Source organism: Osmia lignaria, chromosome 7, assembly GCF_051020975.1.
Source record: "Osmia lignaria lignaria isolate PbOS001 chromosome 7, iyOsmLign1, whole genome shotgun sequence".
Classification (NCBI taxonomy): domain Eukaryota; kingdom Metazoa; phylum Arthropoda; class Insecta; order Hymenoptera; family Megachilidae; genus Osmia; species Osmia lignaria.
In genome coordinates, this window is record NC_135038.1 from 8,523,185 (window position 1) to 8,550,719 (window position 27,535).

General features: G+C 39.5%; 1 protein-coding gene and 1 long non-coding RNA gene across 2 annotated transcripts; one reads left to right on the top strand and one right to left on the bottom strand.

The window, feature by feature from the left end:
• Positions 1–74: 74 nt before the first annotated feature.
• On the top strand, positions 75–27,119 carry LOC117604430 (prominin-1-A). Its single transcript, XM_034324472.2, is given in 18 exon segments — positions 75–132; positions 135–187; positions 190–520; positions 18,654–18,921; positions 19,173–19,525; positions 19,977–20,098; positions 20,189–20,212; positions 21,080–21,375; positions 21,443–21,592; positions 21,671–21,886; positions 21,959–22,514; positions 22,582–22,740; positions 22,816–22,937; positions 23,775–23,825; positions 24,523–24,690; positions 24,977–25,066; positions 26,199–26,315; positions 26,459–27,119. Coding segments are annotated over 18 exon segments (3,132 nt in total). The 5' UTR covers positions 75–89; the 3' UTR covers positions 26,472–27,119.
• Positions 22,931–24,300, bottom strand: LOC117604442 (uncharacterized). Its single transcript, XR_004581444.2, has 3 exons — positions 24,177–24,300; positions 23,174–24,071; positions 22,931–23,101 (listed from the first exon to the last, which is right to left on the bottom strand). It is a non-coding gene; the product is annotated as an uncharacterized LOC117604442 (long non-coding RNA).
• Positions 27,120–27,535: the final 416 nt, after the last annotated feature.

Sequence of the window (27,535 nt, forward strand, 5' to 3'; positions counted from 1 at the left end):
ATTGTTTGCAGAATAAACAGAAATCTATTTTCGCCGAGGTCGTTGAACGGTAGGAACGCACGAACCAGGACTACGGGCTCGGTGACAATATGGCGGCGCGCGGCGAAGTGGGGATGGTTCGGTTCCGCGTGCCTTGGAACTAGACGAGCCATCAGTCCGTAGCGACGCGTCCCCGGGGCAAGTCGCTAGATGATGGTGTCACGTTATTCGTTCGGTTCTCGGCTCAATGCCATGGTGTATCATGGATTCGCGATTCTCGTTCTGTTCTCTGTTCTTCTCGTGTCGTGTCCAGTTACCTGTCAAGAGACGTTAACGAATCGGATGCGTGTGATCAGCGAGGATCTGGACCGGCAGCTAAACGGAATCATGGCCTTGCAGGCCCTCAACTACACGACGATTAACACGACCGGGCTGCTATACAACGCCACCACGAAGTTCAACCCCAAGGGCATGGGCCAGCTGTACAACGTGACCAACACGTTCATCGACTTCGTGCAGAGCAAACAAGCCTACCCAGAAGGTAAGTGTTTGAAATTTTTTATATGCATGTATCACGTCTAGAACGTTGCGCGAACCCTTAGTAGGGTTAGGGACAAGCTTTTTTCCGCGGCCTTGGTTACGCCCTGTACCGCGCGCTCGAAAATGGCCGGCTCCTTGTTGGTAAACAGATCGCTGTCAAGAAAACGAAAGAATTAATTACTTTTAACTTAGCATTTTCTTAAGGGTTATTTTTGCATCGGTGAAGTAATTAGTAAATTTAATAATTTTCTTTCCCCTTAACCTGTCATATATTGCGTATATTTACTAAACATGTATTACTTCGATAAATGATCATTTTATATGTATATGTGTGATGATAATCTGCCTTGCCGTGACGTAAAAGGAAAGGCTTTTACAAATTCTTCTTTTCTTTTATAAAATTACTAAATAATTCATAAAGTGTACCAAACTTTCCGAGACAAATCGTGTCCCGCTTACGTCAGTGATTAACCTAACCCTTCGCGGTAGGAAGCCATTTGTTAACCCATTAATTCCCACAGCTGGCAAATATATCATTTCCAAGTTGCTAATTTTTATCATAAATAATTAATGCCGAATTTGCTATCTACCGTCATACTTAAACGTCGATGATCGAGTACGCAATATCGCGTGGTAAGAGATTAATTAATTACTCGAATGAATTTTTGATTGAAAACTTTCCTATGGTAGAGTATTAAACGCTTAAAATAAGAATTTACGATTGATAAAAGTTTGGAAAGCAGCTGTGTTTACTGATTCCCGGCGAAAAACGACCGGTCATTGGGAATAAAAAACGCGATAACTAGCTGAACGAACCGGATCAATGACCCTTTCGTCGCGTGAACGTAGGAGCAGGGCTCGTGCATCTATATCAATTCCAACAGGAAGTTGATAGCGGAGCGTTCGTCATCGTCTAACAGACCTGACGTCTGCAACAAGCTCGTCTCCGTTCTTTCTATCCGTTTCCTTCTTCGATATCGTATACGCGATCTTATTCTTTCCCTCCTTCTTCCGATTCGGAAGAGCATTGACAATGAAAGAAGAGCTGTCGATGATCCGTTCGTTTTGCGGCCAACGGCCCAGTGGTTCTCAATCGATCCTCGATTCGCCCGCGAGAAGTCGAATGAGTATCGATTAACGCTTCGCGCGCTTACTCTCGTATGATTCCTGAATTTCAACTTTTTACATTTTACGCGATTAATACCTCTTGGAATTCGATAGTTTTACGATTTTAATCAGTAGATAATTTGATAAAGCGATAAATTCTTTAGAATTATAAATATGCGATATAGGTTTATCAAAGTGTTAAAATATATTAAAATTAAATATTTGCCGTAACAGAATTTTAAATTTAGCAAGTTTTTTAATTTGAATTTTTCTTAACATTGGAGTTGTGATTTGATAACGATTAGGGTTTTACACGAATGTAAGAGAGAATCTGGACTCGCGTATAGATTTAGACGGACAGGAAGCCGCAACTCGCTTTTAAAGTCGCTGAAAATTACGAGAGCGGATCCACGCTCGAATCGTTTCCAGATAAATGCGAAAGAAGCCGATTTTCTGCTTAGTAGTCCACGACCAGTGTTTTTTTAACTTACGACGTTCGATTCATTTCCTCGTTGATGTTTTATGTTCTTTCACCTCTCTTATCGGTCTTGTGTGTACAGCGATTTGTACAGTGAATCACTGTTCGTTTTTCTTATTAAATATTATTCGTAAGTTCAGCTGAATGTACCTTTCATCGTTTTGGTAGCGACAGATGGATGTGCAGTTTTATTGGCCAGTTCGAGATGCTTCTATTACTTCCGTACCACGAACAATTGCGTCTTATTAGCTGTTATTGTTTTATGAGCCAAGAAATAGTGTCGCTGCGTTCCTTTTCTTTTGCGACTTTAAGACTTAAGCTGGTAGATTTCTATAAAATTATATAATAGCAATGCTTGTTGGTGAAACCTTGTTTATGGAGCTTTGGAATTTGGAAATTTAGAGCGTTGGGATTTTAGAATTTTAGAATTTGGAAAATTAGTCTTAGAATTTTAGAGCGTTAGAGTCTTAGAATTTTAGAATTTGCAAATTTAGAGCATTAGAGTCTTAGAATTTTAGAATTTGCAAATTTAGAGCGTTAGGGTCTTAGAATCTTAGATTTTGCAAATTTGGAAAATTAGTCTTAGAATTTTAGAATTTGCAAATTTAGGGCGTTAGGGTCTTAGAATTTTAGATTTTGCAAATTTGCAAATTTAAAGCATTAGGAGCTTAGAATTTTTCAATTTTGCAAATTTGGAAAATAGAGTCTTAGAATTTCAGAATTTGCAAACTTGGAATCATAGTCTTAAAATTAAAAACTTTGCAAGTGTGGAACTTCAAAATCGTAGAATTTGCAAATTTGGAAATTAAAAACCTCAGAGTTATAGAATTTTATAATTATAGAATTTTAGAACAGCGAGGTCAATTCTCCCCTGACCCATACTTAATTACAGCAACGGCTACACAGGAAACGTTTTCTGATAAACTAATATTCCAATGAATATCCTGAAACTGTTCTTTCATACAACGTAACCACAGCTTTATCAGAATATTCGATAGTATTTCAATTCTGATTTCCCTTCTAACGATGTTTACAGGCTCTCGTTGTTTCGATTTTAATTTACCAAGCGTTCGTAGCCGCCATTTATCTTCAATAACGGGTTAATGAAATTCCTGGCCTTTCAATCAGGTGAACCACACTTCAGCCTGTAGAAAAATGGAGGAATTTCAGCGAGTTGGATGAAAAATTTACAAACATCCCATGAAAACTTGTACTCGTGATTCACTCTCGTTGTTTCAAAACAGATACAAAACATTCCATTAGTTTGGCTCGTCAACTTTTACCTGACAAAATATATTAAACACTTTTTATCATTCCCCATGGAATGCAGACGAGAAAGTAAACGATAAAATTCTCGTTGCACTCGCGTTAAAATTTATTGAATCAACAGATGTTCAGGGATCAACAAATTCACTTGCTAGTTATTCTCATACTTGAGATACGGTATCGTCATTAACAATAAGACGATAAGAAGGAAAAGAAATTAATGGAAAAACACGATCGCTTTCTCAATGGAGAGTAACCGATAACGATCAAAACAGAATTCTAGTAAACTGAGAAGAGGATAAACAATAATTGTAATCTCAATGCGTAGGGAAGTAGATAGTACGAAACTGCTTGTGTAGAGGAGAAAATAAATAATCCTTCGAATGCAAATGAAAGGACTGGTAAATATGTACTCTGGCTAGAGCAGTGTCGGGAACAGAAGCGATTCGAGGGGTCAGAACGAACCGGAACACTGAGAAACGAAGGGGTTCGCGATGAAACCCCCGGCGAGAAGTTTACGTGTGCAGTGTAGTCGAGGTAAATTGCAGCTTATACTGTCCAAACAGTGCAGCTACGAAGGAAACTGCATTAACATTCTAGGACTCGTTCTTCTGAAAAGACTGGCGGGTCAGCGTAGAAATTAAATTGAATTTAGATCCATGTCGAGAAAGTTTGATTTATATTAGTCCCTCGGCGAAAGGAAGCAGCTATAGCTGCAACAAAGTTTCCCCTTTCGTTGATGAAATTCTTTATTTTCTTCTTTTTTCTTCCACGTCGCGTGAATTTAATTTTTCTCACTTGAAATGTCTTTGATTAACGCGACGAATTCGCGGCTCGTTAAGCAAAATTTAATCTGGCTCGCCTAAAATTCGAGCAACTGAATTCTTTTGTTCTAATCACAGCTGGAAAAAAGAAGAGTCTCTGTTTGCTATGAAAATAAACCGAGCTCGAAATCCCTTTTCACGTCCGCTGAAAAAGTCCAATCAGCCGGTATCGAAACTTACCCGTAATCTGGAATCGAACAACATTCTGCCGCAAAGGTAGCCAGCGAGCAAATTAAATTCCTCTTTCTCTCCATTCACACGAAATACCAGCGAGGCGACGGTATTTTTCCGAACGAAAAACCGATTTTTTCGAAAGTCCAAGAGTCGCGTGATTCGATCGGCCGCGCCGGGTGCATTGAACTTGGGTGGAAAACACGTATCTGACAATTTAATAGAGAAGCATCGTTTTCACGGGATTTACTAGAACGATTTCGCGAAGAGAAGCGGATAGAAAAGAACGAAGCTGATATCACGAGCGACGAAGAACGACGTTAATGAGCCAGACGAAGCTGGGAATTGAATTCAATGTCGCGCGGACCGGACAGAGAGACCTCTTTCGACGACCAATTGCTCCGGAATTCAATTAAAACGTTCCTTACGTCTGTCAGGAATACAAGATAGACGTTGAAATGTTGAATAGAATTTTTTTTTAATTGCTTATCTTATTTAGGTCACTCTGATTCGAGTATATTTTCAACGAACTTCATTTATTTTTTGTTTAATTTCACCGGTGAAATCGGTCGTTCCACGAAAGTTCACTGAGTTTACCGTTGCCTTGCTGAAAACACCATCGATCCGTTCTATTTTCATTTTACGTTGCAACCCCTGTCGAGTGTAATCGCATTCGTGCTATAAACAATAAATAAACGTGACACTTGGCGTATGCGCTCGGTAAAAAGAGAACCGTGATAAAAGGCTAGGCGAAATAAAGTTGGATAGGTTATAGGATGAAATATTGCTTTCTAAAAAAACGTCGATATGCAATCGACATCGATATCAAGTTAGAATGGAATTGCTCGAACTGATGTCATCGATGTTAATAGAAAACTGACACTACGGATAAGTAAATTAAAAGAACGGTTTCAATGATAATTGATATAAAGAAGAAATTTTAATCGAAACATGTGATTCGTTTTGTTAATTTGAGTCACGATTGACCCAGCTTTCACGTTCGTGGAAAGAGAACGACTCTTTGTTCTCGATTAAACGGAGGAAAAACAACGCTCAGATATGAAAACATGCAATTTTCTGCAAGATTTCAACAGATAAATCTTGCGAAATAAAAGTGGCATGAAGTTTCTTTCGCGGATGTTGTCGGAGATTTTTGTCGCCGTTCAGAGACGGTTCCCATCCTCTTCGAGCCGTGTAGAACATGTGTTTCGCAGGTGCATACAAGCGGGTGCATGCGCGACACTGCACACGTGTGTCCGCGATGCATTTCTCCTTCCCCTCGGCTGCAGTCGGTGCAATCTCCGCTGCAAATCCGGGGTTCAACGCGCCTCTTAATCGCCGATTAAACGACACTGCTGTTTCTTTTGCATTTCTACTGAAAAAAAAAAAATCCTTAGCTTGCGAAATGGCCTCCTCGCTTCGCTTGAGAAGTGCATCGATTTTGTTGCAATTTTCTAATTTTCTTTTCTTACACAGAAACGAACTCACAGTCGACCGTGAAACGTTTCTCGCGCTATTGTAAACATTTCGCTCGAAGTTTGCCAGCTTTCTGATTGAATTTAACAGGGGGAAACGGAGGGAAGGCACTCGCGTGTGCAAACGTGACTCAGCCAAAGGAAAACAGCACTCGTTGGTTTTACCATTGAACCTTCCAACAGGGCGAGCATACTCTCGAATCGTTACTTTCTGCCCTTCGTTTTACGCACACCCACGCGACCGTTTTCCATTGTGCCTTCACCCTTCTGTAACCACTCGCTCACGTATTCTGACATTCATTAAATAAGTAGCGTGTAAAGTCTTCGTTGCCGACAGCTGCGACCGATGTAACCGCAGACCAGGGGAACAAGTTACGCTCTGACTCTCTTTATTAAGACCATTGTCTTTATTGCCGGTGTTTTTCTTTGGACACTTACTCGTTTGCTCGCTCGGTTACTTACCAACTTGCGTTCTTTAATCATCGAATCACCCGACCATCAACCGCTCGATTTTCATCCATTGAATTCGGAATCTTGCAAAATGCAAGATTGGCCCACACCCCAAAAATTCTTTTTACACCAAGATACTTGGTACTCGTATTCGAGATTTGTTACCTCTTAAATGAGATACGATCGTTAATTAATATTCCGAATATCTACAGGAATCTTTTTGATAATTCAAGTCTCGCTGCTGATTCATTTACCGAGTCATCCATTCATTCGCATTTGTATTCCTTTAGTCATTCTGTTGGATATTATGGAATATTCTAATAAAAATACAGGGCTAGGCCCCCCAAGGTCCAGAGCCCCCATGAGTCGATTTTGCGTCTAAGAATGCAAGAATTTAAATGTAAATCTAAAATACAAGGTTTAATGTTAATTTTATAAATTTTATTTGAGCTACATTTTTTATGTCATATATGTGGAGGGGTCCTTTTTCGGAGCTCGCCTCGGACCCCCGAAATCTCAGGATCGGCCCTGTAAAAATACTATTATAATATTCGTTACTAACAGATTATTCTTCAAGGGTTGCAGAGCGTCTAAGATCATAAGAGTCATAAGGCACCAACGATCAAATGACACTTTTCGCTATCGCTATTCTATAAACAAAATTTTTTGCAAAATTATCATAAAAAAAAAAAAATTGGGAACCAAGGATTTGAACCGAGGACCTTCAGATTGCGAGTCATGGATCCGCTCCGTGGTTGAACACACGACTTGCAATGTAAAGATGCTCGGTTCAAATCCTTAGTTCTCAACAAATTTTTTTATTTTTTTTTTATGATAATTTTTATGTAATAGTTATTTAAAAAGGGACCAATTATCATTAAAAAAAAAAAAAAATGTTGGGAACCAAGGATTTGAACCGTGGATCTCTAGATTGCAGGGTTGTATGTGTGAGTTTGTTATACTTCAGAATGTAAGGAGTAACTAACTGTAATTGTTAATATCTTTTAAACAATTAGCCGTCTGCCCCCAAAAGGGGGTATAGGCGTGTTCAGCTCCTCGAGCTCTACAAGCTGGCAAAGTTTCATTAATAAGTGAGTGTAACACTTGGGTAGCTCTCCGTAAAAGATACTCGTTTCATTTTTTCTTATTTTATTATAGGATTTCCAGCATTTATTTTCTCATTTGTACATTCTACTTTTACCAAGATTTTTCCCTGTACCCTGGACATTTTCACAAATATCCCTGCCTGTCTGGAGGACCCATTGTTTCTCCCGTGTTTTTTCATCGTCGCGTTTTTCTTTCACGTCTACGGCGCAACAACGCCGAGGTTGATCCTCTATTTTTTCCCCTATGGAAAATAGAAATTTCGCTGAATGTACGAGGTAGAAGCTGTCCCGTCGCCGGTGTTTTCCACTCCTCCCCATAAATTCGTCTCGTAAACGAGCTCGATACACACCGTAAGATTGCGCCGGAGAAATTGCAGTCTTCCAGATGAACGACGAACCTCGAAATTGCTTTTCTCCGGAATTTTCCGTTCCGAAACTTCGAGGAGTATAGAATTAGAATTATACTACTCGTCCGCGAGTAATATAAACAGTTTGAAAAATAATTCTCTGTCCCGACTGTACCCACCGTTTAAATTACCATAGAGATTCATCCATAAAGATGATATCCCTCCGTCTTTCTCATCCTTCGTGTCTCTCCTTCCTTCTTTCCTCGGCGAGTTCTGCATGGCAGAAGTCTCGAGGACGATCTCTTTGAAAGGAGAAGGGTTGCTGATTATTTCAGCATGCACGGATGTACAGCCGACAAATAGAGAAAAGGGAGACAAGCGTGAAAGCGTGCGCGTCGAGCTTTTCTTTCAGTCAGGGTTCAAGTTTGTTTGAAGAACCTTGAATTCTTTGATAGAGCTTTTCAAACACACGGATATTTCTACTTCCGGCTTATAGATTGAAAGAAAAAAAGAAAAGGATATCAAAAGAGAATCTTCCAAACGAAGAGAAAAATAATAGAGCAAATTAGAAATTCTTTGTAAATTGGAAGGTTTAATATTCGCTTAATTATTTCTCCTATTAGCATAGAGAACTCGCGAATGTTTTTTCATAGAAACGAATAATTCTCCTGAGTAAATTACTAACGGGATGTATTCATAGAGGTGAAAGGTGTTGTTGAAAAAAAAGGAACGAATCGTTTTAGCAAGGACTGTGCGCTTTAATCTGCAGGGTGTTTAGTCGTGCACCCCTTGGCTCATCCTCTTTGCCCTTTCTTTCGCTTGCACAAGCAGAACTCTATGGAGCGGAAGGCTCGAGGACATTCCCTTTTCAAAGCTCCAAGGTTCCAGATTATTTCAACATGTCTGGTGATAAATCGAGGCAAGAAATATTCACCTGGTTACGTATCTTTCCTTCTAGATAAACAATGCACCTAATGTAATCACAAACGCGTGATACCAACAAAATCTTTTAATAACATAACGGCAATGTGACTCGATGTAATTCCACTGATCTTAATAATCTTCATCAAACGATAACAGGTTTAAGAACTTTTGTCATTTAACGATACTTTTATCTGACGGCAATTAGCCGCTGGCTTTAAGAAATCACCTTATCTCTGGTTGAAATTAGCGAAGATTCTTCAAAGCACAGAGCTGATGCATTTTTATCTGACATTGTGTTTCTCGGAATATTCTTGTTCAAATAAGCTTATCTTTATGCAAGGACACGCTGGTGCTCCCTCGTTTACGATGTATTAATTTCCTGCCATTGTGTGCACCAAGTGCATGCTGAAGGATACCTGAGACGCGAATGCGAATAAGCGAAAGGACGAATCACCAGGTAACCCTTTCTTTGACGATGGAATAATAAAAATAAACGTTGATTCGTTCTTAAAGTTTGAGACGTCATGCGATGGATAGAAAAATTCCCGGTGAATTTATAAAAATTTGGGATCTGATTAATGAAATTCAGGGCCCGGATCTCCCGGTAGAAATTTAAATCTCAGTCCGCCCCTGGTTGAGGGTGCGCCTTATATGGGGTGGTTCGACGGCAATCCGGTTCGCAGCCGCTAGTTTTTATTCAGACTCGCGTGCATTTCTTATTCTGGATCGAGTTCTGCTGAAACGACGAATACGAGCTGCTCTGCTATCGTAAAACCCGAAGGGATGAGTCCACCCACCCCCCGAATGGGATCCATAAATTTGTCCGGCATTGTTCTCGCCGTTTGTAGAAAACTTGCCGGGACTTAGCAGCAATTTACGAGTTCTTTCCATGTCGATAAGCTCCAGCTTTTATTCATCTTCTTTTACGCTAAAAGTTCCTCTACCATTTTGCAATCTGCGACTCCGTTTTCGAGATACAAGAATTCGAAAATTTCCATGACGGACCACGGAGAGAGCCCTAATTTTAATATCCTTGTTGTTTCGTAAGATTGAGTCACGATTGACTCCGGCTGTTGAAGGGTTAATTATCTCTTATTTATAGTTAAATATTTCATGGTACACGTAAGATTTATTTATTTCAAGCAATGATTCATTGATGCGAAGCAGGTACAGAGTGAAAGGAAAATTTACGATTGAATTCTGTTACCGTTTTTATAGATTGTTTATTTCAACTGCAATGTCCCTAGAGAATTGTGCAATATTTCTAGAGGCATTCAAAGGCGTCACCTTAAAAATAGAAACACTCGTCGGGAAAGAATTTCTGAATAGAAGAGATTGATTATAATTAACCACTTTCATACTAGCTCGTACACTCGTCCTTGTCCAACATCAAATATCTGTGTCAGCTATTTATAACGCTGAGAAAGTGTAATTATTTTATCAAATTACTCGTATTCTTCAACCCTGAATCGCGCACGTTTCATTGAACGAACGTTACTCGTTAAACTTTCGAGTGGTAAACTAATCTTCTAAATTGTTCGCCCTTTTCCACAGATGTAGAAACTTTCGTTATCGTTAATTACTATTTTACCAGAACTTTTCTACGGTCGATAGGTTACAAATGAAACTGCGTTCGTTCGTCGCAATCGGAGTGAATGAGGAGTATAAAAATAAAAGAGAACGAACGTTCTTCCTACGCTCGGTCCCAATTAGATCGAAGCTAATTCTGCATGCCGATCGAGCGTGCACTCGTTAATTTTAATGCATGATTTATCGGTGTTCGATAACGCCTCGCGAAGCCTACGGAAGAACAATCTCGTTTCACGAGGAATCGTATCGAACAATTGAAACGACAGCTTTACGATTGTCGCTTGGAAACACGATCAATGAACGCGTGATCTAATACGCAATCAAATGAAATAGATTTCACGATTTTTAACATTCGTCCAGTGAAGTATAGAAAATTAGAGGAACCTTGTTTGCGTTTGTCTAACGCACGAAGCATTGTGTCAGGTCAGTCTCGCAATTAAATTCAACATAAATATTTATGTCACTCGTGCGAACACGTTTCGTTCGCTTACGGTGCATGTGCACGTGGCGGGCATCGTGCGCGCAAGTTAAATCAATTACGAATTTCCCTGAATGCCGGAAGAAACTGGGAATTCTCTTGCCGTTCACACTTTATTCAAGTTTACTTCGAATTTAATCGTGATTGGAAATACCGAAACCAGTTATCAGAAATGGAAATGACGTGTGCGATTTGCGGTCTGTTTTTGCCGGATGTTTAGATGCATTTAGTTTGAAGAGGAAAATTACAGAGGCCTGCGAAATTGAAGTTTTTGAAAAATACAAGAGAAGTTTTCGTAATTTGGTGTACTGATTTCGAAAATGACCTCCATTTTTTTCTATCGCGTCAAGATTTTTTGTATAATCGATATCGATATTTTTGCTAAAATCCTATTTGAAAATTTTGCATTTACTATCTGGCAACAGTGGTTTTTATCCATTTAAATCTGTGTAAAATAAATAAATCGATTCTTGCCGAGGCAAATTGATTTTTCAGCAATCGAACCAAGGTGATGAGATAAGGATTCGCGCGACGCTATTGGTAGAGAGAGATTGCAGGCAGGGAGAGAAGTAAATGTTCATAAAAATCCAAGTAAAATTGAATTTTTCAAGAAAACGTGACGTGATAGAAATTTTTCATAATTTTTTTTTGAAATCAGCACCAAAAAATACATAAAGTTCAGCTATCAATTCCCTTATATTTTTTTCATCACAGGCCTTTGTTATTTCTAATCTTCGAGCGTTCTATTTTACTTGTTATTAGAACTTAAAATATTATTTTCTACGTTAAATTTATGTTAGTTTCGAAATTTTCTAATCTTCACCGTCCATCCAGATTCTGTCTCCCCGGAGTATCGTAAAAGTGGTTTCATTGTTCGGCAAGAAAATTGTGGTTTCACGGTGGCTATGCTTTTTCAAGTGTTCGCGAACAATTATGTGGCGGTGCAATGATAACACCGTTTTAACGACCGCAGGTGAATAGCGTTGCAGTTGGCACGTTGCCTTCGCGACTGCCAACGAGAAATCGCAATAATCGCTGTTGAAGAAGGTCTATCCTTCATTTCTTTTCTTCCTTTGATTCGAAACGATTCACGGGTAGAAATTTCGTTATCGCTAATTTTATTTCCATTTTTCATCAATTCGAGCTCTTTCCGTTAGGAAAATCGAGTTTTCTTCGCCTCGATCTCTGACAATGAATCCGCCGGGTGAATTTTTCTATTTTCTTTTCGTCCCCGGAAATTCCGTTCGCGGGCAACTCGAATGAATCCAGCGAAGTCATAACCAGCGGAGGAATTCCAGCTGAAATTTTCCGCGATTTAATTCCTCTGGTTTTATTCCCGGAATAATTCTGCTTCCGCGGTTCAACGCATCACAGATATTCCCGAGAAATGAACGATCCGAGGACAGAGAAGTTTTCGAATTAAGAATAATTCTTTCGTATTATAAAATCGTTCGATTCCCTCTCGGTTCGTTCGCGAACGGCTACCGGTTTTAAATTATTTTAATTATTTTCCTGAAAGTTCTTTAAATATGAAACCTCATCTCGGTCGAAGTTGAAAGTCCATCAACCTTGGCAGGAAACTCTCAAACGAGATATATATATATATATATTTTTTTTTTTTCTTGAGCATGGGCCAACTCCCGAATAAGCTTACGGGAAGGCTCAATTAACACTCGGCTAGCAATTAAGCGACCGACATTCCCCGATGCACGAGTCACGAAGAGTTTCTGCTGTTAGGTACGGGCTCGTGCTAGGAACGAACGATGAATAACGAGGCCGAGTGTGGTTCCGTTTAAAACTTCGACGAAGCATCCGGTCACTGATATCATTAAGAGTCTCGTATTTTAATTTGATACGTTCGTTACTTCGGATAGTAGAAATTTCTGATAATTCTTGCGAATAAGATTCGACCCATTTCCAGGAGAAATTTTCCACCGAATGAGAATTATTCGTAGACGATGCATTTCGGTGCATACGCAACTGCACCGTAATGACGTCTGTCTGCAATGAGGTGCATCATGGTCGTTGCAGTTACCCGCCACGATTACACCGCGAAATTAACTTTCCACTCGGGACATTGGTCGTTAAAGTAATTAGGGACAAGTGGAGAGATACTAGCCACTTCGATGCGCAACACATAAATACCGTGTAGAAATATTTCCCAAATGACATTACTCCTTGTTCTTCTTTTTTCTTCTTCTTGCGGACAGTTGCCTTTTATTTGTTCTATCGAACGTGGAAGAACTTCTTTCTCGTTAAGTTTCTTTCACTCGCCTTACTTTTTCAAGATGCTGCATGTTCGAAAGAAAATAACTGCTCCGATAGTGGAAAGTTTCTTGAGCTGCAGAGATTAGATTCGGCGAAGCTTTTATCTTGCTCAAATAATGCATCGCGGGTGCAGTTCGAAATTGCATCGTTGCAGATGCCGACCACGTGCAATAAAGTGTTCTTTTCTCTACGATAAACGATAAAGTTGCGACTTTCGTTAATCATTTTCTTGTCAGAAATTTCTATTTATCGCTCCTCTTATCGGCGACCAAGTGGGCCTATCACGAAAACGGCAGACAGCGAGGGCGAATGATTCGAATACGGGGAAGCAATTAACTCGAAGGCATTGTCTAATGGAGTCTGAAAGAGGAGCTTCGTTTTATCGCAAAATTTTTCCCAGCCAGGTCGAAATGAAAGCTGCTTTTCGACCCGTTAAAACCCGGGGACAATGCGTGGCACACTGACAGTCGCATATCTGGGACACCGTCGAGGCTGCAGCGTTGCAACTGCACCTGCACTCGTTGCATCTCCTCTCGGTATCCACCGTTTCTCTCTGACTCTCGCCTCGTACCATCTTCACCTCGCTTACGCGTAGCACTTTTTTTTTTTCCTTTCTCCGTTCTTTGATCCCTCTCATTACGCTTCCTTTTGTATCGAAGAGAATGCAACCGTGCACTGCCGCTTCCACGACAATGGAACACCGGAGCCACTCATGGGCGTCATAAATATTAAAATCGAGCGAAGTCGAACGTGTTTCGTCGATCCTTGCCACGATTAAACGAACTTCGCTTTTCCGTTCGAACTCGGCTCCTCCGAGTACCGTTACAGGATATGTAAATAACTTTAGCCGAGGAAACGTTGGTTCAACCTCTCGAATGAAATCTAAGATGAATTTTTTACCGCGAAAACAATTCGCGGTTGCGTCACAGAAACGAGACCAGAAAACCCACGCGAAACGAAAGTCACCGAGGAAAGGCATAAACCACAGCCGAACGTTATTCCACCGGAAACAGTTCCCCTTCTGTTACACCTACAGGTAAAAAGGAAAAGGTAAAGTCGACCGGGTCGAGCAGACGATGAGATCACCTGCGAGCTACGGATGAATCAGAAAGTCCCGTGTACCGGGCTTCTGCAGGATCCTAACGGCACTCTCGAGAAATTAACGATCCCGAGGAACGGTGGCGGGCACGCGCGGTCTTGAATGGAAATAAAAAAATATCCGTAAGAGTAAGGGAAATAAAAATAGCGAGGGCGGGTACGCACCAAGGCGTCCTCGAAATACTGCGTCGCGAGGGTGAAATATATACACCCTGCGGCCAAGGATCGATTGTGCACAGCGAAAATTGCTATATATTCCACGCCCACGACACTTCAACAACAGCCACCCCGTTACGCGATTAATTTCACGAATGTTTGCCTAGACTGACGTGTATTGATCACTGTATAATGATCGACCCTTTCCCTCAAAAAGTAGAAAATATAATATAATAATAGCGTCGTTATTATTAAATCAAAATTGAATTAAAATCGTGGCTCTCTCCATGGTCCGCCGCGCAGTCCCGGGCCTCTCTCCATGGTCCGTCATCCGAATTTCAAGAAATGCATTGTATTATATTCTTATTTTAGGATAAAAACAAGAGTGTAATATTAAATACTGAAAATAATATTCAATCTCAGCAATAACTGTAAAAATATAGCAAAATAAGCCAGGTTTCTTTTCGTCGATCTATTGCAAAATAACAATTTCTCCCGCGCAATTTTTACCTACCGCCTGATACGTAACACCTTTGAATTATATCAGAGCATTATATTCGTAATAGAAACTTTCGAAGGAAGTGCGATGAACAGATAACGTTACACACGCCAGGTATGCGTTATATTCCACGTGTTTAGTGCATATATCTCGTTACATTCATCGGTATCAGAGTTTGCAAACCGCATTGTGCAAGCATTAGAATCGTGTGGGAAGCGTTAATGACTTTCTAAGCGTTCGCATATTCCTGCTAGAAGGACATAACTAAATGGCCACGATTACTGGTACGACCTCGTATGATTTTATCCTCCTAACAAGAGAAAGCCGTATTCCGTAGGACCTCATTTTCAACAACCTCTGACTTATCATTGTGCTAAGCGTTAAGTACCGTACGCGACCTATCAACTGTTCGCTAATTATTATTTGCATTTCACTTGTGCCCTTTCGTATTTCTCTACCTTGAACGACGATTTTTATATTTCTGTTCTTTGAATCTATTTCTTATCTGTGATTTCATTAATTCAGCTTCGTTTTCATTTAATAGCATCTCGGTGAACAAACGCAGGAAGTGGCTGGATTAATTTACAAGCGTAAAATAATACACGTAATATCTCCAACAGATTATAGATAACATTAAACAATGCCGAGATTTATCATCTTACAAAGCTATGCAATACTTGTAGCACTTCCCGTCAAGCTTCACAGGCTTCTGTGATACGAGTACCTTTTTTTTATTTTTATGCATCACGCTTCTTTGAACGCGTAACGAAAAACCGTTTCTTCTTTCTCGAAGGATCCTCGTTGCATAAATTCAAGGAGATCTGATAGAAAAATTCGATCGTTTAAATCAACAGTCTCCTTTCGTTCTGCTTTCCTTTTCGAAACTCCCCAGGGTGCCGGTAATCGCTCGAACGTGCCTCCACGTTCTGGCATCGCGTTTCCTTTTTCGACAATGCACCGGAAGTTCGGGACGGCTCAGCGTGTCCTCTAGGTATCACGTTTATTCTCACCTCTTAAGAATCCGTCTCGTATTTATCCAGCAAACGATTCCATTCGAAGTACCTTTTAACCAACGGTGTTACTTCGCTTTTTCTTATCGAATAAATAATTTTTCTTTGGACGTTTAAAATTCTGAAATTTGAAATTCATTCGTTCGGCCTGCAAATCCTGGCACGGTTAATTATTTCGTTTCGCCGACGACGGCGGAATGGAAACAAAAGGGGTGAAAGCTGCGTGACAAGACTGGAAGTGGAGGTGTCTTCGGGTTTTTCAGTCGGGCTCGAAAGCACGGAGCACTTTGCCCTCGGGAATAATGAGATGTGTGTCTGGCGAACGCTGGAAAAGCGAACCGAAGGGAAAACTCGGGTTACAAATTATCCAGATCCTTTTATCGTTTCTTTTTCTTGGGAATTTTTAAGTTATCGATACGTTTGATAGAGTGGTTAGGTCGAAGCATGAATTTCGTTTCTAACGACGCTACGTCTTCGTTCAACCAAGAATTATTTCAACCGAGCTGATAAATCGATATCATCGCGCATCCGCGAGCGGACGGGTTGAGATATTCAATCGGAATATTCGATATACCAATATTTACCGTGCGAGAAGCTAATGGATTTCTTCATTACGGTAATGGCGAACGTTTCCATTGGGATTACAAGGGAGAAGGTTCGTCTTAAAATCGTTTTTCCTTTTATCGATCACCAAGCGATCTTATCTTCTATTGGAAAATCTAGCTGTAAAGCTGGGAAAAAACTTTGGTAATTAAAACGAAAATTAACTCGGATAGTCGTGTATTAGGTTTCTAATTACAGAGCTCCGCGAATCGTTTAATCATTCGAGCGTTACATCAGAATCGAGATCATCTTCCGCGAACGTGGCTGTTAAATCCTTTTGCATCGTGGCAAACCGGAAATCCACGGAGGTCGAGGTTTTCTCGTGTTACAAAGCCACGGTTACATTGCACCGCAGCGCAGGATGCGTCAGGTGCACCGTGAAAATAAAAAAAATTCGAGCAACGAGTTAAAAATAGCAATAACGGGAAGTTTGAAAATTATTATTTTCACGTCTTTGATTAGGCAAAATGTATTAGGAAATAAAACAGGCCGTTTCTTCTGCTAAATTAAAAATTATACTTCATTATTGTCAGAAAAAAATAATAGATTAATTTTCGCCTTTATCATGTTTAACACGTTGAACGTTATGGGAGTCGTCGGTAGCCGGCTCTGCAATTTACAATAATTAAAAGAAAACGATAGAAAAACATTATTTTAAATAATATTGCTATGGTACAAATAATGTGAAATTAATTTGAAAATTGATTATTACTATTCTTAGTAATTAGAGCTTTAATACTGTGGCGTTCAACGTGTTAATAAATTCAACAAAATAATATACAATAATGTTTAAATCGTTATGAAAGTACGTGGTTGAATATTCCATGGTGTATATGAGGAACATAGGTGAAAGAAGTTGAGTCAGAAGAAAACCCTTTGAATAATTAAAGAAGGGCATTACAGTCAGGTGAGCGCTCGTTGCACCGGTGCAACAGACTCACTGTCGTCCAGGGTTTCGATCGATTTCCCAGTCATTGACCTCTAGCACGATTATGCTAATACCCTGCCACGGGTTTCGGTCTTAGCCTCTTCCATAACATCGCCTGTATCTATTTTTCAAAGCGTATCCTTGTAGAATTTCAATGCACAGTCAAGAATAGCCAGAATTATTATGTATAATTTTTTTCTCTCAAGAAAAAATATTCAGACACGAAATATCATAATTTACGTGCTCCATTCGCTTATCAGTACCATAATAACTTTCAAGATAGCGAATATTTCTGCTTACGAGCATTTTATCTTTTACCTTTTTCTCTACCCTCTCATTTATCACCCTCGAATGATATCATTTATGAAAGTTGAATCTTTTTATATTGCCATGCAATTTGTTAAGTAATCAAGATTCTTTTGAAAAGATGCAATTAAAATACGTATAAATGAAAGTAAAAATAAGGTCACCCTCGTGATACTTGAATGGAAATAAATTTTTTCTGAAAATTTAGGAGAAATAAGGTCACTCTTTCGTGATATTCGTACGCAAACAAATTTATTTCAATTACAAAAGTGAAATCTTCGCGTTCGTTCATTTTCCAACGGGAAATACGTGTCGTCGACTGTTCCACCGGGATGCATCGCAAACATCAGCACCTCTCTACTCGTTCCCCCGTTTCAAACTGGTATATAAAAGCGTTAACGACGATCTTTCTGACGGCTATTATCACTGACTATCGTTAACTACCTCTGCCCCTCTGTTCGTAGATTGCCAGTGGCCTCCGTTTTTCATTCCTCTCTTCACAGTTTGATCTCCTTTCGGACACGTTGAAAAATTCGTCATCGAAATCTTTGCCCTTTGAATTCTCGAGAGAATTTAATTATAAAATTTCAAAACAGGCTGCTTGTTTGCTGGCGGTTCTGTAAGAACAACGCAGCCACGATGCATCGAAAAATCAATGCAGCCGGTCCAGCTGGGGTCTTAATCCGACCCGACCGGTCATCGACGTTTGATCCATTTTTCCCAGGACCAACTAGGAAATAAATTTCCCTCCTCTGTCCCCGTTACGTTCACCCTTCGACCTGGCAACCCTTCCTGACCTACGCTCTACATCCGACCGTGTCCTCGTTTCCCCCGCTCTGTTCTCGCCCCAAAAAGCGTTATCGGGGCTGCAGATGGAAAATAATACTATTCCACTCTGCGTTTCTTTTCTTTCCTTTCACAATTTCTCTTTCACCCGCTTCATTAGCAAGTCTTGTATTCGAAAGAAAAATTAGAGGACTGATCGACGGTGTTAAAAAATGAAAATAAATAAAAAATTTTCATTCTTACCAATGGTTTCGTTTGTTGCAGGGATGTTCACCGTTGAAAATCAAGTACCAACGTTTCGGTACACTTTGTCCGAATGGAGGATCATCGTGACCCATTACGGTGGTTTAGCTGGTCTAGCATTCGTTGGTCTCCTTTTGGCGGCGATTTTACCATGCGTGGGTTTGTTCTTTTGTTGCTGCAGATGCGCCGGTCACTGCGGTGCCAGAAGCCAGCCGTTCGACAAGAAACACGATCATTGTAGAAAGGTGTTGCTCAGCATGGTGCTCATAGCAGTAGCTACTATTATATTGTAAGTATAATTGAGTATCAACGAACGAACGAAAAAGGAACCTCGTTCGAAAAGTAGAACGATTGTCTTCTCCAGTTTTCGATTTTCCATTTTCCCTGAAAGCGATCACTGTGTTTCGACGAATGTTAAAAGACATTCGAATTGAGTATCTCGAAGAATATTTGTCGCGAATAAATCGTTCCCTCGACGATCGGTTTCTCGGGAGAGAAAAAAAAGAGATTACGGAGTAGTGCATTCGATGCAAATTACAGGTTCGGCGTTGTCTGCGCGTTTGTGACGAACGAGTACATGCAGGATGGCATCAAGGAGCTTCCGAGCAACGTGAAAACCAGCCTGAAGGATGTGAAACTGTACCTGAGCACCACCAAGGAAGAGATCAATAATCTTCTCATAACTAATTTCGACGAGCTTGAAATTAATCTGAACAACATACTTCAAGCGAGCGGCAGAATCGTTACCGAACAGCTCGCCGAATATTCTCATGCGGTCTCTCTTACTAATCTCAGCGATATTGTGGCTGGATTGGAGTCCATCAAGGAGGATCTGAAGACCATGCATATAATCACTAGGGATCTGAGGACGAACGCCAGTGAACTGGACAATGGTACAGCATCGAGCAAAGTAGTCTTATTATGGAAAGAAAAGGGATAAAATAGTTGAATTAATTCTGGACACTTTGAATAAAAATATTCTTTTATTTCATATTTGTACAGTAAATGTATATTCTGCTATGCTAAATTGATACCGCAATATTTTGTATAATGTTTATAATTAATATTTTCACATGATTTGGTTTGTAAATGTTTTTCAAATTTTAATTTAAAGAAATCTAAACTGTGTTATTATTTTTGTTTGAAAGGATTATTCAACGAAATATTAATTTTTTTTTTCTACCTCCTTTGATGTGTTGAAATTGTAATTTTTGTAATGATTAGAATATAAAATATAAATGATTATGTATTAAATAATTTGAATAAATGCGAAATTTAAGTGTCCAGAATTAATTCCACTAGCGTAGGAAAGCAGGAATAGTAAAATTGATTTGCTTCTTGCAGTTGTACGAGGTGTTAAAAATAATTTGCTTCACACGCTCGCAGCTTGCAAGACCCAGCATTGCAAACAGGTGTTGAACGATTACAAAGTGAATCAAATGTCCGTTCAAGTGGACTTCGACAAGGTAACATCTTTTCGTTTGCCTCTTTCTATCCAACGTCCGCGATCGTTCATTCAGTGACGTTAATCTGCTTTCTGTTTTACACGCATGCAGTACATGGACCGATATTTCCCGAAGGTATGAGTTTATTATTACCCTGGACCATGCTAATTCAAATTTTCTGCTTATTTCTGTTTTTTTGTTGCTTATTTTTTGCATAGTACCGCGAGGAGAGTTGCTTTTCAAACGGATGAATCACTTGGCCGACAGATTTAGATATTGGGGAATAAAAAGGAACGCTTTGAAAGATTGCTTTACGTTTGAAATTCAATGGAAACAAATGAAATCTTTGATTTTTCCTTTAAATATCACGCTAACTTTATTTCAGCTTATCGAAGATGATAAAAGTAATCGAGGATAGGGTGATAGGGGTGTTTTTTTAACACCCTACGGTCTCTCTGTCTTAATACGAATTTCTTCTTTTAATCTTATGACTGTGCAATCATTGATTTTGCAAGCAAAATCACTGTATCAATTTGTCTGATTCCATGCTTGCCACAATAGCTTCAGTCTGTAAGTTGTAAGCTCTAAAAGCATGTCAATCTCCGATTCTGTGTATCGTTCCATATGTGTGTGTCGTTCATTGGACAAATCTTTGTTGAGTGTGACGTTCGAACTGTCCAATGTTTAGTTCCATAAATGATTAGGGACAGAAAAGTTGCGATTATTTTTTTAAATATATTTTAACAGCGACACTTGTTTTACTTTGCACGTTCGAATAAAGTGCACAATTTTATAGATCACTTATTTATTTCTCATCTAAACTTATCAAACACTTTACTTTTAACCAAGCACTCTTTGTATTCTGACACTTTCAAACTTCAACTCTTCTTTTTTCTTTTTATTTAGTATTCAATCATAATAATTGTTACTCTTTTCACCGATAGATATGATCGTTCATCGCCTCGATAATTTTCATTAACAATGTCAATGTGATTCTTTCAGTTACCAAACGTCACATCAGCCTTGCACAACATTACCATGCTGATGAAAGGTAACATCGTGTCGGAAGTGAGCCAAGGTAAAGAATCGTTCCTGAAGATACAAAAGGATATTCAGCACGCGGTGAATCAGACCATCCCTGTGGTCAGTGCTAGCATAGATATAACCGGAAACTTTTCCAAGAACCTGGCGAACAACATGACGATGCTTATCGATAGGATAAACGTCGATATTGATAGAGTTTACATCAAGCATCTGGATTATGCTCGAACGCATATTGATCAGTATTCACCGTACAGGTAAATCAATAAGTGATCTGAAATGAAAACTGATAATTCTTTTCTAATACAATTCCTTTTCTTCCAGGTACTATCTGGGCCTTGGAATATCAGGAATTCTGTTAACCGTTTTAATGTGTCTGACTTTTGGTCTCTTCTGTGGAATTTGTGGGAAACGTCCAGATGGTTACGGGGACGACTGCTGTAATAAAGGTTCAGGAGCACGATTCCTCATGATGTAAGCCTCTGGGACAGATAAATGAAAGGTCATGAAGTAACACAGCAGATGGTTTTACTTTGCACTATTTATGTTCAGGGCTGTCTGGATTATTTTCCTTTTAACCAGCGTCCTAATGGTGATCACTGTAGCACACATGGTCACCGGTGTTCTCGTTCAGCGAGCGATTTGCGAACCTTTGAAGAATCCTCAGGACAACAGGATGTTCGCTCTGGTCGATGAAATTGTCCAGGTGAAGAAGACACTCTACCCGCAGAATCCGAATATTGATATAAACATGAGTTACATTGTCACGTAAGTGTTCCAGGATGAAAGTGTTACGTTGAAAATTGAAAATACATCATTGATTTTATTTTCTTATCACAGAAATTGCCATCGAAACGAACCATTGTACCGGGTTCTGAAGCTGAACAATCTCTTTGATCCGAACTCGTTGCGCGAATACGCTGGTCGTTACGATATCAACAACACTATTCAACAGTTACGTCGTAAAATTAGTTTGTCACCAGGTGTAGTAATCCTCACAGAGAGCGCCAAGTCAAAGCTGAACGACCTCGCCCAAAGCGGTCTGAGCGATATTAAATTTTATCAATATGCTGAGATCCTTGCCGATAATATTACCAACATCAATCTGGAACATTTGGCAAGGCAGCTGTGGGAGGTCTCAGCCAAATTACCGGAAGGACAGGACGACATTCGGGACAGTCTGGAGAAAAATGCGATGAATCTGGAACATTATCATAGAGATCTAGTGGTGCCGATGTCGACGCTTAGCGAACAGTTAGCCGCGAAGGCTCTCGCACTTGAGGAGAAGATAAAGTTCAATCATAGCTCGATGGCGGAGGCAATTCATGACCTCGTTGACGAAGTCACGAAAGCGCAGCAGTTCCTGAACAAAGACGGGCCAGAATACGTGCAAGATGTACGTCTTCTTTGTCTTAGATAATTAATAATAAATACTCTTATCATTATTTTTATCTTTATTGCAGCTAGCAACTAAGTTTGGAAACGCTTTTCTTCGTCAAGTCGATGACTTCCTCGAACGTGTGATCGATCACGCTTTGTTTCACATTGGAAGTTGCGCTCCTGTTTCAAACGCTTACAATGCCACTTTGGTTGCAGGCTGTAACAGGATCTTAGATCCATTCGTGAGTGTCAATGAAATGAAATGCAAGGATAGATCTTTCAATATGTTATATTTTATTATATTCCTTGATATGCAGAACGGTTTCTGGGCGAGTGTCGGATGGTGTTTGATCCTCTTCATTCCAACCATAGTACTCTGCGTGAAACTGAGCGCGCTGTATCAAAAATCAGACCCTTATCCAGGACCTCTAGTCGAAGCGTAAGTTTCTGATATTTTAACAGCAATTAAACCCGATCGATAGATTAAACGCTATTATATGTTTTCAATTTATAATTAAATACCTGATGCATGTCGACCATCAAGATACCAATCTCCCTTTTGGTGTGAAGCCAGGGTTATTCATTATCATTCATTTGATTGAACTAAAGAAAATCATGAATGAAACAAGAATGATGAACATATAACTTAGAGAAGATAATAGTTAATATCGTTACCGTTGAAAAAGTTTAGTTTATTAAGATACTCATAACATTCACTCGAAAACAATCGCTTCCATTATCTCTCCGCTCATTTCTTCGCCAAACAAATTCTGACCACTCCTTATTGTAGCAAGTATTGAGTCTTCTGTCTTCGGTCTGGTAGTTAATCGAGCTTCCATACGTATCCAAAAGCATGCATTTAATCGCGCTTGCAACATCTTTCAGTTTTCTAGTCGGCATGAATGATCCTTAATTAGAGAATCTCGTGATTATCTCGCGCGATCTCGTGCTAATCGACAAACTTAAATCATAAGTGCCAGTCTCTTTTCGTCACCTCTGTGTGCCCTATTAACTAATCATTGATCCTGTCAATCGCGCGCAAAAATGCAACAAGAAAATAGTAAGAAGTCCAATGGAAAATATGTTCTCTTGCGGCAGGAATTCAATTGTATTAATCTTTCATTGAAATGTTCTGATTTTATTGTTTTTTTTTTTTTAACGTAACAATCGAATCCCTGCTCGACTTTCCAATGCTGTAGTTTATATTAAGTTAAAAGTAGCTGTCTAATGTGTGGAATGGTTGTTGGAATCTAACCGCTAACACGCTCCGTTCCAGTGAATATTTGTATGACGCGTATGCAGACAGGGATAACATACCCCTTACTCAGTAAGTATCCAACGAAGAAAAGCCAAATTGCTCGCATGCAGAATTCTGTTCTTTGTATCGCATGTCCTGTACATCCTTGGACACAACGCCAACCGTTTCTTTCACGATCCATTTAGTCTCACTATCCCAAATTCAATCACACATCTCACAAGAATTCATTTAGATAGGTCCAGTAGATCTCTCTGATTGCATGGAACACTCTGTAGCTTTAGTACAACGAGCACCTTGGTTGAAATATTGTGGGATCTGAAAACACGTTGAAGAATATTTCTTATAAAGGATATTACATTGAAAGTTAAATATTTCTTATGGATCCTACAGTATCATTTTTTAATTTTAATATAATTGTACCTTGATAATTTCCTCTTTCAACATCTTCTTGACTAGATCCTTCTTATTGCTTCAAAACAGATGAATTAGAAATACAGATCATTTGTCCAGAAGGTGTTGAATATCTCTATTGTATTACTAACTGTAGTATTGATATGAAAATGAACAGCTTTGAAAGTTCCTTGCATACAAAAGTACATACACACAGTAGTAAAGTGGATGCGAGTCTACAAAGCTACTTAGGACGTTAATTACCCACTTAACACGCAGAAACAGCTTTAGCGAACAGTATAATTTCCTCTAACTCGCATGTCGAGTCGTAAACGAGCGACGATTATCCGGACTAAAGTGTACCTTTTAATTGCAGTGTCCACGACAAGAAATACGTGTCTCATAGTAGAGACCCATACGCCAAGTACGAAAGCTACGACGGACCAGCAGGTGGATACAGCGAGCGAGAAAGGGTAGCAGATGCCCATCAAAGCACATCCCATTACCATCATCACTATTCAAGATATTCTGATGTAGCGCCAAAGTAAGTGTCCGAACTGACAAGTTCGTGATACGAGATAGAAAGCTCTATCGAGAGCAGATTTTCTTTCCAATCATTCCACTTCGATCGTGTTCTTACATTTCTCGTATAAGAAAGAAACTGTCATCGTTTTCTAAAAGAAAAAATGTGTAAAAAACTTCAGGATTATTGATTCTCTGAAACGATATCCTGTGATCGTTCAGGGTTATATTAAGAAAAAACTACGATCTCTATCCTTTTTCCGTTTCTCTCCGGTTTTTCACTAGTTCACCTATGGTTTATTTTACAGTTCAACCCCTTCGTGGCGAAGCCACGAATCTACCGCCCCCTCCAAAACAGAACCTCACAATAAAGTCTTTAGCATATCGATAGAAGCGCAGTAAGTCTTGAAATTAATCACGGAGCGACAATCATAAATTCCGCTTTCTGTGACACGTTATGCAATTTTCTGTTCACTCGGTTCCTCTGTTTCGGGACCATTTTTGGTCTCTTACTGCCACCAATATTTTTGTTTTTCATTTCTCTTCTCCCTTCACCGGTGAGCAGGGTTCCCACTCATTACGCGACATTTCTTTATGCATTCTCTCCTCTCATGTATTTTTTTTTTCTTTTTCTACTTTTTTTTCTTGTTTTTTTTTTTTTTTATCTTTATAAAAACGCTCGAATTAAACGCGAGGATGGGATCAAGGTCTGAATAGAAGCTTGCATGGATACTTAATAAAATCAAGATAATATTGAAACTTGATCCATATTCAGTAAGTACTTCATCTATTTTATAATCCAGATTCTAATTTCATTGGAGATATCGGTAAAGTTGTTACGAAAGAATCGAGTGTTCAAATTATTCTTGATTCTATTTGCAATTTTACTTGATCCCATCCCGTACATGTCATGCAACCTCGATGGTCACGCTTTTTTTCCCGGTTATTTCCAGGTGAGTGGGAACCTTGCGGGGGGGCAACTTCTCGCGTCTCTCGAAACGCCTCTGCACGTAAGTCGCAAGACAGATTTGTTATCAAATGTGTCACCGTACTTCGTTCTCCTTTTTTTCGTTCCTATCTTTTGTTCGAATCGTTTGCGTGGCAAACAATAGCTTCGCTAAAGCTTTTTGCGGGACAAGATAATAATAATAATAATAATAAAAAAAAAAAAATGAAACAAGTAGGTCGAGTGAGAATACAAAAGACATGGCTGTCTTTCATTCAGTTTCAAATGTACGTAGGTGATTTGAAAAATAGAACAGCATGTCCGATTCTCGAGATGAAGTCTCGTTTATTTTTCTACAGGACATTCACGGTACATAAAGTTTACTTTCATTTTGCTTCAGCAGCTTCGTCATTCGTTTGTTCGCTAAGGCATACGTGCGCTATTGCCAGTGATAACTTCCTTTAATGTTCAAGAATTTTGTCTTTTTTTCTTTATTTTGTTCGCGTCTGACGAAGAAAATATAGAATAAGTTATAATTGATAACCGTAATGTAGTTGGACTAATACAATCAACGTTATTTGCAGAAACTGTGATTTTCCTAATGGTGGACCTCCTGGTTACCAGCCAGCCGCAGCAGCTCCTCCGCCTTTGAGCACAGAGTACGAACGACCACCCCCCTATTATTACTATCCTGGGCCAGGGTGAGTTTTACAAAGACTTCAATGGTTCCACGTAGACTGGGATTTAGAAGATAGAGATGAAATTTAAATTAAAACTGTCTCAATGATCCATAATCTTAGGGTGAATGTATTTTTAGAGATACTACGGTTTATATATTTTTCAGGGACACAAATTAGGAAACAAGTGCCGTGGCATGCACAAAGTTAGCGCTGAGTAGCGTCGCTACTCACAGTCTCACTCGCAGTTACAGGAGGACACTCAGGAAGAAAGAGAAGTCCAGGTGCAGGCGAGACTACGTTTAATTGTAGCGTTTCTATTTGAGCGTGCCACGGACCGTGCGAACGGCGGTATCAATGAAAGACCAAGTTTAATACAGACTGAGGTAGGCTAAATGGATCCTTCAGCGAGTGCAAGTAGTGTGATCAATGTGTGCGATTCGTTTTCTTTAGTAATTATTATTTAGACTCGCGAAAGGGACGTTACGTTGTGTCGAATGGTTTTCTGCGACTCGACAGCCTTTTTATTAGCGCAACAATGTTTTCTTCATTTATGTCTTTCTTTTATTTTATTATTATTACTAGATGAACTGTAATGAAGCGATGATTTGCATCGTTTGTGCTATGTTAATCGTTGGACAATCGATTTTTAACACGACTGATTATTTACCACCGTTTATAACCCTTTTCTCTCATGAGAATGCCATTATGATTATCTTTTTTTTTTTTTATTCGATTTGTCTTCAAGATTTACATGCATCAAGTTTAATCGTGACTCTCGAAGACGCGTTGATCTTTTATCGTTTTTTTTTTTTTTTTCAAGAATAATCATTCTAATGCTTTACAAAGAAATTTCTCTGAAAGCTCAGTTTCTCATCCGGCATTTAGTTCCTAGTTACACACGCTCACACACAGGATTGAAATCATCGTCTGCATTAATCATTATTAATGAAAGTTCATTGTCGTGCCTCCCTTATTGACCCACTGGCGTACGCTTCTATTTCACCGAACACAAAACCTGTCTATTCAGAAAGTAGCGAACGTGTATATAATTCAGCCGCTTGTGTCTTATGAATTTTCACTGTCTTGTACGCGAACTGCCTACCAAGGAACAACAGGAACAAGAAAATAAGGAAATACACAGAATTAACAAACGATTGTGACAATGACCCTACGCCAAGACGTCAATGAGCCGTCGTTACGAAGAGACTGTGCGATCGATTCGAAAACGTATCAACGTTTCT